The sequence below is a fragment of the Vulpes vulpes genome, chromosome 2 (assembly GCF_048418805.1).
Source record: "Vulpes vulpes isolate BD-2025 chromosome 2, VulVul3, whole genome shotgun sequence".
In the NCBI taxonomy this organism is placed as follows: domain Eukaryota; kingdom Metazoa; phylum Chordata; class Mammalia; order Carnivora; family Canidae; genus Vulpes; species Vulpes vulpes.
Genome location: NC_132781.1, coordinates 102,227,223 through 102,241,062, shown reverse-complemented (window position 1 = coordinate 102,241,062; position 13,840 = coordinate 102,227,223). Strand labels below are relative to the sequence as shown.

The 13,840-nt window shown below is 37.6% G+C and overlaps 1 protein-coding gene across 10 annotated transcripts in view; it reads right to left on the bottom strand.

The window, feature by feature from the left end:
* The window catches only part of ACBD5 (acyl-CoA binding domain containing 5), a 50,239-nt gene that overhangs the window by 5,559 nt on the left and 30,840 nt on the right, over positions 1-13,840 (bottom strand). For all 10 annotated transcript variants that reach the window (XM_072742117.1, XM_072742122.1, XM_072742127.1 and 7 more), the window contains 4 exons: positions 9,457-9,715; positions 5,647-5,846; positions 1,610-1,654; positions 1,150-1,259 (listed from right to left, as the gene is read on the bottom strand). In XM_072742117.1, coding sequence (XP_072598218.1) covers positions 1,150-1,259; positions 1,610-1,654; positions 5,647-5,846; positions 9,457-9,715 — 614 coding nt within the window. The remainder of the gene's footprint in view (positions 1-1,149; positions 1,260-1,609; positions 1,655-5,646; positions 5,847-9,456; positions 9,716-13,840) is intronic.

Below are 13,840 nucleotides of genomic sequence, written 5' to 3'. Positions count from 1 at the left end.
TGAAGTTTTTTTTTCCCCTAGATTTTATTTATTTGAGAGACAGAGAGAGAGAACACAAGTAGGCAGAACAGCAGGCAGAGGGAAAGGGAGAAGCAGGCTCCCTGTAGAGCAGGGAGCCCGACACGAGGCTCGATCCGAGGACCCTGGGATCAGGACCTGAGCTGAAAGCGGACGCTAAGCTGACTGAGCCACCTAGGTGACCTGAACTGTCTTAACATAAGCAGAAAGCAGTGCATATAACATAAGCACTTATACTAACTCATGTGCTGCTTATCCCTTTCAGAGAAGAGAAGGGCAAATGTCTCATTTGTGCTTTTGGTAGTAAGTGTTGTTAATTTAGGGACCTGGGTTCTTTGATAGAAGAACAACATATCCATAATTATTTAAACTTGTAGGTCTTTAAAAATGTGTTTCTACTGCATGTATTTAAGAGAGCACTTAAAATGTTACTATCAATTATTCTATTTCTTCTCCCTATCTGTTGTTACTTAATATGAAATGGTGATGAAACACCAAAAACATAGTAAGTGAGACTGTGACGGGGTAAATAATGATCAATATGCCCATCCATGGGAAGTAATTCAATTTACATTCTGTCTAATATATATATATATATACATATATATATATATATATATATATGCTTTAAGGATTTTCTTGAACCCAAGAGACTGAGCCTTTGGTTATTCCTAACCTAGACAATCTCAGAGCCCTTTCAAGGATCCCAATTTATTATTCTCAGACCAATTTGAAGTATCTCCTGGCATCCCAAACTGGAAGTTTGGCCCTCACATTAGAAAAATCTCTATTTCTAGAGATAAAAATAAAAATCTTCTGAAATGTCAACGTCTCTTTCAAAGGTATAGAGAGCATGCAGGTATTGTTTCCCTACCTATTGTCTACAATCCTTTAATGTTAGCAAAAGGCCCAAAATAAACATCAGACTTTGATTTTTTTTAAGTCTAAAAGGTACCTACGAATCCACTAGATATGATTTCGAAGAGAGTTTCAGTCTCAGGATTGGTACAGAATGTTCAGTATGACAATATAGCTACAAAATGGAGCTATCGTTTCCATTGCTGTTGAAAGCTCTGTCTACTGTAGATTATAAGGCTTTGCATACTATTTTCAATTATAAAACTAAATTACCTTCTCCTTCTTTGATAATATAAATGCACCAACCACTGGGCAATAAAAGGCCATAGGATAGCAAAAGTTAATGCACCAGGAGACATCTCGAAGGGCCACCAAGATGGTCTCTGAGAAAATAAAATAAGCTGGTCACCAGTCTATTACACGCTGTATATATAAAATGTACCTAATTCATAATTTTGAAAATATAAAACTTAATAACAAATCTCAGCCCTGCTAAAGAGAAGGGAGATATTCTGTATCTCAGAGTGTAATTCAGTACACAGACTTTCAGGAGTACTTTAGACTTAAAAACATAAAAAAATCTATTTTAATTTCAAAGCTCTAAAGGGTAGATTTCATTTGGAATATTTCAAGAACCTCATATAATCTAAATTTATTTTAAGTTATTTGAAGCCCTTATTTTTAGATTTGAAACCCTTATTTTAGACTTAAATTTAAGAAAAGAATTTCTTACCTGCGATGGAGGCTGATTACTGGTCTGTAATGTCGATGATTTTGCCTATAAATACAAATGAAAGTAATTTGGCTTTGACAAAATGAGAAAAAAAATAGTAATTTTTTCTATATCCTATCTTAAAAAAAAAGAAAAAAGTCTAGGGAAGCCTGGGTAGCTAAATGGTTGAGTGCCTGCCTTCAGTTCAGGTCGTGATCCTGGAGTCCTGGGATCAAGTCCCACATCAGGCTCCCTGCATGGGGCCTGCTTCTCCTTCTGCCTCTGTCTCTGCCTCTCTCTGTGTCTCTCATGAATAAATATAAAAATATTTAAATTTTTTTAAAAGTCTAAAACATTAGTTTATTATGTTTTTCTGCTAATCATACTTTGATTATACTGAAACCTATACTGGCCAAATAACAAGGTCCCTAAATTCCTAGCCAAATAAATACCTTTGACATTTTATGTTTTATAGTTCAAATTATATAAAATCATCAAATAAAACCTGAAATTAATCTGAACCATTACTTCTTGTATACTGTTACTAAATTATCTAATTAACTTAGTAATTCTTTGTTTCCATACAAATTACAAATTTAAAAACACATCTGAGAACTGCAGCCTTGATTATTTTCAAATTATAAATCATATCGAAAGATCTGCTTTGAAAATTCATAAGTTCTTCGGTTGTTTTTTTTTTTTTTTTTTAAAGATTTCACTTACTTATTCATGAGAGACACAGAGAGAGAGAGAGAGAGGCAGAGACATGGGCAGAGGGAGAAACAGGCTCCCAACATGGGACTTGATCCTGGGACCCCAGGATCACGCCCTAGGCCGAAGGCAGGCACCAAACTGCTGAGCCACCCAGGGATCCCCGGTTTTTGTTTTTGTTTTTTTTAAAGATTTTATTTATTCATGAGAGACAGAGAGAGAGAGGCAGAGGCAGAAGTAGGCTCCATGCAGGGAGCCCGATGTGGGACTTGATCCCGGGACCTCGGGATCACGCTCTGAGCTGAAGGCAGATGCTCAACCACTGAGCCACCCAGGCATCCCTAAAAATTCAAGTTATAGCACAAGAGGTTGATAGAAATGAACTGTTGGTACTATAGATTTGCTTTTAAATTTTTTCCAGCTTTATCAAGGTATACTTGATAAATAAAATCATATACATATATATATATGTGATGATTTGATGCATATATACATTATGATTACCATAATCAAGTTAATTAACACATTCCTCACTTCACATAGTTATCATTTTTGAGGGGAGGAGTATTGTAGGATTTTTAATGAGATATATAAACTAAGCAGAAAAATTTCAAATTAATTGAGAAAACATATTCCAATTTGGCTCATCCAGAAAACAAGTTTCCTTATACTAATTGTTGGAAACTTATTACTTCAGTTTCTCCATTTATTATGTCTTCAGGGATCCCTGGGTGGCGCAGCGGTTTGGCGCCTGCCTTTGGCCCAGGGCGCGATCCTGGAGACCCGGGATCGAATCCCACATCAGGCTCCCGGTGCATGGAGCCTGCTTCTCCCTCTGCCTGTGTCTCTGCCTCTCTCTCTCTCTCTCTGTGACTATCATAAATAAATAAAAATTAAAAAAAAAAAAAAATTATTATGTCTTCAGAGAAAGTATGAAAATGAGATCATTTGTTCATTCATTCATTCATTCAGTAAATACTCAGCGTCTATTATGTACCAGTTAACCCTGGGCATTAGAGATGCAACAGAGAGCAAAATGACAAAAAGTGCTGCCCTAATGGAGCTTATACTATAATGGACAGATACAAATAATAATGAATAAATCAGTAAAATATGCAATGTATCAGGTAGTGATAAACACCATAAAGAAAAATAAAACAGGAAGGAGGGAAAAACAAGAAAAAGAAAACAGGGAGAGTAAGAGACATGTTGGAGGAGGAGAGTCTTGCAAGTTTAAATACAATGGTGATGGAAGGCTTTGCTGACAGTATGCTATGTAGCTAAGGGAGGTGGAAGGGAGGGTGGGGGGTAGGAATGGAGAGGGAGGGTGGGGGCAGGGGTGTGTGTGTGGCACAATCTTCCCTACAGAGGGATTAGCAAGTGCAAGGATCCAAGGTGGAAGGGAGCCTTCAAGCAAGTTCAAGGCTCAGCACAGAGGCCTGTATGCTGAAATTACAGCAGGAAGTGGTAGGGAGGAGGCAGGCTTTAAATTTCCTTGTTATGGGTAATATAGTATCAAGGACTTCAGTAGGACTATACCTTACAGGTAAAACTAAATTAGTTGCCTCCAGATGTTGCATTAGTCCTCACCTCATCAAGGTGTACAGAAGGGCATAATCAAATTGCAAGTGCTGAAAGAATCTAGACAAACCAATGATCTTTATATTAGTTGTAATTGTACCTTGTAGGCATAATAATATATATATTTTTTCAAAGATTTATTTATTTGAGAGAGAGAATCTTGAGCAGACTGCCCGCTGAGCACAGAGCCCAATGCAGGGCTTGATCTCAAGACCCTGAGATCATAACCTGAGCCAAACCAGGAGGCAGACGTTCAACCAACTGAACCATTCAAATGCCCTACGGCGTGATATTTAACTAGGAGATTTACTTTATGGCATTTTTTCAGAATAAATGATAGATTTAAAAATTGGGCTCCCTGGTATCTGATGACTTAATCAAGGTCACATTTGTCAGTGTGATTTCTAGATGGAATTCAAGGTGACCAAATCCCAATGTGATGACACAGCTGCTCTTCCTCATTAAAGCAGCAACTACCAACAAATACTAAAGTGGAGTCAGAACTATTAATGTTAACTATTAGCAGATTTTTTTTCCTAAGTAATAAAGTCTGGAAAGCAAATGAAGATTCCCAAGGACCCCTGCTTTCATCTAAGAAGTACTGGCACTAGCTGTTATAATTAGCGTTATGATTTTTTGCTGTAATGATATTTATCCATGTTGTTGAAAAAAAGAATCAATGACACTTGTGAAAGCACAAAAAGGAAGACTTTCTTCAAGGGGGTAGGGGCTATCACGATGCAGGGATTGGGGCTCATTCCCTGCACACCAGCATAGCATAGGTGAGGGGGAATGTAGTGTCAAGGCATATGGCAAGGATGAGCAGATGGAAAATGCCTAAATGGAAACATGGGATTAGGAAGATTCTGGCTAAACCGACCTAACAGGATTGTTGTGGAAGGCGGGCCGGGGTGAACAGACATCATCTGGCAGCTGGTGGAGGATGAGGAGCCTGTCTGGTTAACTTAGCAGGGTTCTTGATAAAACTGGATTTTATAAGGAAGAAGTGAAGAACTGGGCCTAAGAGAAAGTTCAGGAATCTAACATTTAGGCTGGCAATGAATCTTTGTACCAGTGGCTTTTACGTAGCTTTTTCATATTTAGAAATCCTACTTACCATTCTATGGCTAGATTAAAATAAGGATTACTGAATTTTTTTAAAAATATTTTTGAAAGGAAAAATCCCATACAACTATAACCGTTGCAAAGAAAATATGGAGATGGAAAATTATTTGTTAGGTGCATATTATTATTATTATTATTATTAAAGATTCCATCCATTTATTCATGAGAAACACAGAGAAAGAGAGAGAGAGAGGCAGAGAGAGACAGAGGCAGAGGGAGAAACAGGGAGCCTGATGTGGGACTCCATCCCAGGACCCCAGGATCATGACCTGAGCCAAAAGCAAACCCTCAACCACTGAGCCACCCAGGAGTCCTGCTCCTAGGTCCTATTTAAAAAAAAAAAAAAAAAAATCATTGGGGCAGCCCAGGTGGCTGGGTGGTTTGGCGCCGACTTCAGCCCAGGGAAGACCTGGGATCCAGTCCCACGTCGGGCTCCCTGCATGGAGCCTGCTTCTCCCTCTGCGTGTGTCTCTGACTCTCTGACTCTCTCTCTATCTCTCTCTCCTCTCTGTGTAGTCTCATGAATAAATAAATTAAAAAAAAATCATTACGCTGATTTGTGTAAGTCAGATCAACACAGACTACACTTACATGCTGTTATGCAGGATCAGCAGCAGTGGAAGACAAATTTGAACGCTCACCTGCGAAGCTGTTAGTGTTTCCAGTTTATGGAGTCTCTGCAGGACGTTCTGCATGTCCTCCTGTAGGCGCATGAGGACGAGAGCAATCTGCTCATTGAGGCTTCCCCATGAGCCTCTGTCAGAGCCCCAGCGCTCCCCGTCCCCTCCGCTCCCTACTTGCCGACCCTTAGATCCTTCGCTCAAATGTTGCATCCTATGCCCTATTTTAAGAAAGCAAAATAAGTTAGTTTTAAATAATTCTTATAAAAGTAGAAAAGTGCATTTTACTCATTTTCCTCTGTTATTTCTTTGAGATCTAAATCTCCAAAGTGGAGTGGAAGCAATCAGAAAGTACACAAAATACTGGGAGCAAAGAAGCAGATATGTAAGTTTCTATTTATACTGATTTACTCAAAGTTTTTCCTGCTAAGGTTTTATAATGTATTTAGTGCACTAGTAAATGACTAAATGCATGTAATTCATACAGAATTTACATATTTGAGCTGCATTCACAAAAATTCTTTACTAATAAAGTAACAAGATTGAAAAAAAAAATCTGAGGACTGCTTCTTTAGAGTATTTTGACAAATATTTTATTTAAATTCAATTTTCCAACATATAGTATAACTCCCAATGCTCATCTCATGTGCCATCCTCCTTAGTGCCAGTCACCCAGCTACCTCCCCCTCGGCAACCCTTTGCTTCCCAGAGTTAGGAGTCTCTCATGGTTTGTCTTCCTCTCTAATTCTTCCCCACTCAGTTTCCTCCTGCTTCTTTAGAGTATTAAAAGCTACACTAAATAGGTACATTTTCCTTTTTGGTCATTTTTAATTTAATAATACTGTAAATCTCCCAAAAGATTGTTTAATGTATTTTTTATTATAAATTCTATTATACTTATCACTATTAAAATTATGTTGTATATCCATCATTTTTCCTATGCTTATACTTAAAGAATTGGCATTACCCCTAAAACATGATTTTGTGCCCTTCTTTTAAAAAAATTTCATCAATATGTATCTGCATCATTAAATTTTGTTTCAAAACCACTGCAATGTCTACATAAATTCCTCAGTAAGACCATGAAGAAATCTACTCATTCTCCATTTTTGGACAGTTAGGACGATTCCAAATTTTTGTGATTACAAATAACACTGTGATGAATGTCTTTGTATATAAATTATTGCCCAAATTTCTGCTGATTTCTTTAGGAAAAACAGAATCAAAAAAGAATTACTGGGTAAAAGGATGACAACTTTGTAGAGGTTCTTTTTTTTTTTCTTCTTCTTTTTTGAGAGAGAGCACAAGCAAGGAGGAGTGGAGGGAGAAGGAGAAGCAGACTCCCCACTGAGCAGGGAGCTGGATGATGTGGGGCTCCATCCCAGGAAACTGAGATCATGATCTGAGCGGAAGGCAGATGCCCAACCAACCAAGCCACCCAGGCACCTCTTTGCAGAGGATCTTCATTAAGTGCTGCCAGGTTATTTTTCAGAAAGGCCGCAACAGTTTTATATTGCAGTATATAAAAAGCACTACTGTGCAGAAATGAAATATTACAAGTTTTTGTCTGTTTGCTAATACAGTTGGGTAAGTTTTGTTTGTTTTAAATAATAACCAAGAACCTATTTACCTCATTGCCCTTTGGCATCCTGGAGCCCCAAAGCAGCAGCAGGATTTCTAAAGGTGAGCTTGTATCAAGCTGTGTTTGGTCTTGTAAGAAAAATGGAACTAAAGCTGTTTGCCAACTTAAACCCCAAAGAGAACACTGAGGGCTTGATACCAGTTTCAAGAAGACTTCTACTCTTGTATCGAAAGGAAGTAAGTTTTGAAGTGGTTCTTTAAGAAAGAAAGGACCACATCAGCGACTGGTGTGGAATTTACAAGGGGAAAAAAAGTGGAAGTCTGGTCTAAAGGCTTATTTTCCTGTATCCTTAAGAGATGGAGAAATTCTATGGGGGCCTGTTAGTAGGTACTGAAGAATCACTCCTGTCTTTGCTCACTTTACTATGTCCTATGTCATAGTGAGCTTTCAAACCAGCTTTCACAAAGACAGGATTAATCAGACTATTTCCATGCTACGGTAATCCCCACCTCCAGTCACTCTGTCCAATTACTCATTTTCTTTTCTTCAGAGCATTTATCACCATTTGCAACCAATCTGAATTATTTATGTATTCACTGTCAGCTCCCCTTACTAGAACATAAGCTCTGTCTGTGGAAGGGGCTGTCTCCTTCTCTACAGCATCCCCAGGACCTAGAACACAGCCTGACAAAGAACAGCTCAATATCTATTTAATGCTGAGGCAGATTTACTATGAAGCTCAAGAAGCTTAACTTTAGGGTCTGCCCCTTGTATGGACTCCTGTGATTGCTGGGAGTTGTGGTGTTTTATAGGAGGGGTGAACTCAGGTTATAAATGGGAAGCCTTTAATACATTCAATTTAGGTAAGTTGCCTAAAGACAGGAACCTAAATCCGAGGTTCTAGTAATAAGTTGTGATCTTTCTCTTCTTTGTTAGAATATTTACAATTGGTATATGTTCAAATGCCTATTGGTTAAAAAATTAGTTTCTTAATACCATTAATTCTCTTTTTTCCCCGTCTTCATTTTATGTAGATTTTTCAACCAGATACACAGATATTCCTTTAACTTTTTACGATCTCATAAAATTATATAGGGATTTTCCTTTTTTTAAGCATACATGATTCAATACTTGTATATATTGCAAAATAATCACAATAAGTACAGTTAACATCTGTTACCATATAGTTACAGACTCTTTTTCCTTGTGATGGTAACTTTTAAGATTTACTATCTTAGCAACTTTCACATATGCAGTACAGTAGATTAACTACAGTCACCATGCTGTACATTATATCCCCATGAGTGACTTACTTATAACTGAAAGATTTTACCTTTCGACCCTTGACCTGTTTCACATCCCCCCCCCCCGCCTCTCCCCCCAGCCTGTGGCAGTCATTAATCTGTCTACCTATTCTCTATATATAACTTAGTCTTTTTTTTTTTTAGATTCTACATATGAGATCATATGGAATTTGTCTTTCCATTATTCTTTTTTGACATTACCTATCCATTCCTAACTACGAACAATTAATACATACTTACATTCTTCACTATTCAACTCTAATCTGTTACCTGATCACATTACTATTCTTAATGTTTCCCTTTGGATTGTTAAATGATATTTTACATTTATTACTTAATCTGTCAGCTTTATTTTTTTTTTAATCTGTCAGCTTTAAATGATATCTTTGATTTAAGGAGGGAAATGTGGAAAAGACAGAATTCAAATTTTTACCTATGGTAGCAAAAAAAGCAGAAATGCAGTTGAAGGAACGAGTAACCGATTGCAGGGAAGAGGGATGACAGAACATAAATTTGGCTACCTCAAAAAACCATGTAAAAGATGTAGAAATAGAGGGGCGCCTGGGAGGCTCAGTCCTTTGGCTCAGGTCATGATCCCCAGGTCCTGGGATTGAGTCCCTGCATTGGGCTCCCTGTTCAGTGGGAAGCCTGCTTCTCCCTCTCTCTGCCACTGTGCTCTCTCTCAAATAAATAAACAAATCTTAAAAAAAAAAAAAAAAAGGTGCAGAAATAGAAATGCTCCCCTCACCCCAACCCATATCAAACTACTATGCTTTGTAGAATCATAGGTAAGAACCAGGTGTAAAGAAAAATGGTCAGATGTATGTAAGGATAATTTTTAACATTCCGTTTGCAGATGGATATTTCTAATATTGCTCCTATCTCTTTCTTGTTTTACTAGTTACTTTATAAGGATAGTTAGTGAGAACAAGAAAAAATACACACCTCTCCCTCTTCTGACATTAGAGAACTCATTTTCTCCACCCCGTCGCTCACGGTGTGGTGCTCCACTGTTGCTTCGGCCATCTTCTCCTCCATGCTTTACTTCACCTTTTCCTTCAACTGCTACCACCTGCATATCCCCAGTGTTGCCATTTCCAGGAGATCCATCTTCAGGAAAACCAGAGTTTTCCAAGGACTCATTGGGATCACCACCCAAGTAATATCGAAATGGTCCGTTGTTTAATGTAAAGCTGTCTAAAGACTACAAATTTAAAATAAGTTAAAAGCTATAAACACAAGTTTTTATGATAATATAATTGTTTTTTATAAAACTTTTTTCATGTTATGATAGGAAATATTTTCTTTTTTTAAGGTTATTTATTTATTTGAGAGAGAGCGAGAGAGAGCAAAGCATGCGAGAACATGAGGGGGGGAGGGGCACAGAGAGAGGGGGAAGCAGGTGCATGGGGCTTGAGCCTGGGACCCTGAGACCATGATCTGAGCCAAAGGGAGACACTCAACCTACTGAGCCACCCAGGTGCTCCAGAAATATTATTTTTCTAAAAAGTTATTCATTTTCTGCTCCCTATATGTAGAAAAAATGAGTTAGGGATGATTCATCCATGAGCAAAGAATTGAGTAGTTTTGGCAGTAAACTGTTTTCATGAGTCAGTCATTCATCCAAGAGACTTTTAAAAAATATCTACTCTTATTCTAGTTACTATGCTAAACTCTAAGGATAACATGAGAAAAGAGATAAAAGCTCTGTCTGCAAGAGGCTTCTAGATTTGGTAAGGAAGTGAGAGATGTAAGATCATTACAGTGTAGTTTGATAAGTGTCATGAAAAACATAGACAAAGGGTGCTTGATATAGGAATTCACAGGAAGGGTACCTAACTCATACTGGGGCTGGGTGGAGGCTTCCTGGAAGAAATGAAATGAACTAGTAAGACTTAAATGAGTATAAGCCAGGTTGAAGGTGTACTAATAATGTCAGCCTGTACCAAGAGAGTAGTAGTGGGACAGAGGGTGATTCAAGAACCTTTGAGATTACAGAATCATTAGGAGTTGAATACTGAATGTAGAAAGTAAGGGAAAGAAAAAGACCCGATGATTTTGAAATACTCACCAAGAAATACAGTAGACAAACAGATTTCAGGGGAACAGAAAGAGACAATGGTATAGTTATAGATAAGTATAAACATCTTAGGCAAGATGTTTAATAGAGCAGTTAGAATTCAGAGATATAGGTTGGAGATGACACTTTTAAAATCATCAACATGTGAGTGAAGGTTGAAACCAAAAGAGTAGTAACTAGAGATATATTTGTGAAGAATACCAAATTTAAGGGGTCAAAAGAGGAAAGAAAAGTTGAAATCAAGTCATTATGTCAAAGGGATATATATAGGGGGAAGGAGAAAAAATGAGTGGGAAATATCAGAAAGGGAGACAGAAGATGAGAGACTCCTAACTCTGGGAAACGAACTAGGGGTGGTGGAAGGGGAGGTGGGGGGGGGGGTGACTGGGTGACGGGTACTGACAAGGGCACTTGATGAGATGGGCACTGGGTGTTATTCTATATGTTGGCAAATTGAACACCAATAAAAAAAATTTTTTTAAAGGGATATATATAGGAATGGTGTATATGGCAAATACTTCTGAGTTGTTCATATTTTATTTGAATTATACTAAAATAACATTTGTTATCATTAAAAAGAAATCTTAGAAATCTAAATCCACCTAACAAAATTCCAAGTACACTGGTCTGTATTGGTCACTGGTTTGCAATAATATCAGAAGTATATGTACATGTATATATAAAATAAATATTTCCTATCTCAAATCTCTTTTAGAACAGCACTTCCAAACCAATCACTATTCTGATAAATGGTTATGCTAGAATCATTTTCTATTTTTAGCTTCTACAAAGCAATAATTACTAATATTTCAAAATTTCAGCCTTTTATACAGGCATTTATAAGCGAGGTAACTTATTTAAATTGGACTGAAATAAAAAACTTTCTTTTAAACATAAATTTGTTAAGTGAGATGAGGCCCTTCCCAGGGCATAAGCATAAGGTTTTCTAACAGGTCAGAGATTTAGTTAAACCAATGAGATGCAATGCTTTCATACCATAAACCCTACAGTAAGGACAGAAACCAAGATAATGTAAATACAAGATAAAAACATTACTGTATTCAAAAAGCACTACACTTCACACCAATCAGAATGGCTAGCATCCAAAAGACAAGAAGTAACATGCGCTGGTGAGGATATGGAGAAGGAGAACCCTAGTGTACCATCGGTAGGAATGTAAATTGGTGTGGCCACTATGGAAAACAGTATGGAGGTTCTTCAAATAATTAAAAATAGAAATACCAAACGTTCCAGTAATTCCACTATTGGGTATTAACCCAAAGAAAATGAACACACTAACTTGAAAAGATATATACACCTAGATGTTTACTGCAGCATTATCTACAATAGCCAAGATATAGAAGCAGCCCAAGTGTCCATCAATAGGTGAATGGATAAAGACAATATATGTGTGTATGCACACATGCAAACATACATACATACAATGGAACATCACTGAGTCATAAAAAAGAACGAAATCTGGCCATTCTTAACTACATGGATGGACCTAGAGGCTATTAGGCTAAGTGAAATAAGTCAGACAGAAAAAGACAAATACTTTATGATTTCACTTATGTGTAGAATCTAAAAAACAAATAAACAAAACCCAAACAATTCCTTTTTTTTTTTTTTTAAGATTTTATTTATTTATTCATGAGAGACACAGAGAGAGAAGCAGAGACACAGGCAGAGAGAGAACCAGGCTCCTCACAGGTAGCCTGACGCAGGACTTGATCCCCGGATCGGGATCACACCCTGAGCCAAAGGCAGATGCTCAACCGCTGAGCCACCCAGGAATCCCCAAATAATTCTCAAATATAGAAAACAAACTGGTGGTTGCTAAAGGGGAAGTGGATAGGTGACGATGGGTGAAATAGATAAAGAAGATTAACAAGTATAAACTTCCAATTATAAAGTAAGTTAAGTCTCAGAGGTGGAAAGTATAGCATAAGAAATATAGTCAATAATATTGTAAGAGAATCGTGTGGTGACTACACTTATCATGGTGAGCACCAAGTAATGTACAGAATCATTGAATCAACATGCTGTACACCTAAAACTAATATAATATTTTGTTAATTATACTTAAAGTTATTGGGAAGAACAGATTTATTTGTCAATTATTCAGTTTTCTTGACTGTCAATCAATGTTTCAAACATAGCAACTAGTTTGAGTTTACTCTCTGCCTCCTCCATCCCACCTCACTCTCAGAATATTTACAAACATAAATATATTATAAATTATAATATTTAAATATTTTTGAATATTCAGGAATATATTTTTTAAATTTACAAAAATAATTTTAAATACAAAATTTACAGAATGGGAGAAGATATTTGCAAATGACATATCAGATAAAGGGCTAGTTTTCAAAATCTATAAAGAACTTATTAAACTCAACACCAAAGAAACAAACAATCCAATCATGAAATGGGCAAAAGACATGAAGAGAAATCTCACAGAGGAAGACATGGACATGGCCAACATGCACATGAGAAAATGCTCTGCATCACTTGCCATCAGGGAAATACAAATCAAAACCACAATGAGATACCACCTCCCACCAGTGAGAATGGGGAAAATTAACAAGGCAGGAAACAACAAATGTTGGAGAGGATGCGGAGAAAAGGGAACCCCTCTTACACTGTTGGTGGGAATGTGAACTGGTGCAGCCACTCTGGAAAACTGTGTGGAGGTTCCTCAAAGAGTTAAAAATAGACCTGCCCTACGACCCAGCAATTGCACTGCTGGGGATTTACCCCAAAGATTCAGATGCAATGAAACGTCGGGACACCTGCACCCCGATGTTTCTAGCAGCAATGTTCACAATAGCCAAACTGTGGAAGGAGCCTCGGTGTCCATCGAAAGATGAATGGATAAAGAAGATGTGGTTTATGTATACAATGGAATATTCCTCAGCCATTAGAAACGACAAATACCCACCATTTGCTTCAATGTGGATGGAACTGGAGGGTATTATGCTGAGTGAAGTAAGTCAATCGGAGAGGGACAAACAGTGTATGTTCTCATTCATTTGGGGAATATAAATAATAGTAAAAGGGAATAGAAGGGAAGGGAGAAGAAAGAGGTAGGAAATATCAGAAAGGGAGATAGAACATAAAGACTCCTAACTCTGGGAAATGAACTAGGGGTGGTGGAAGGGGAGGAGGGCAGGGGGTGGGGGTGAATGGGTGACGGGCACTGAGGGGGACACTTGACAGGATGAGCACTGGGTGTTATTCTGTATG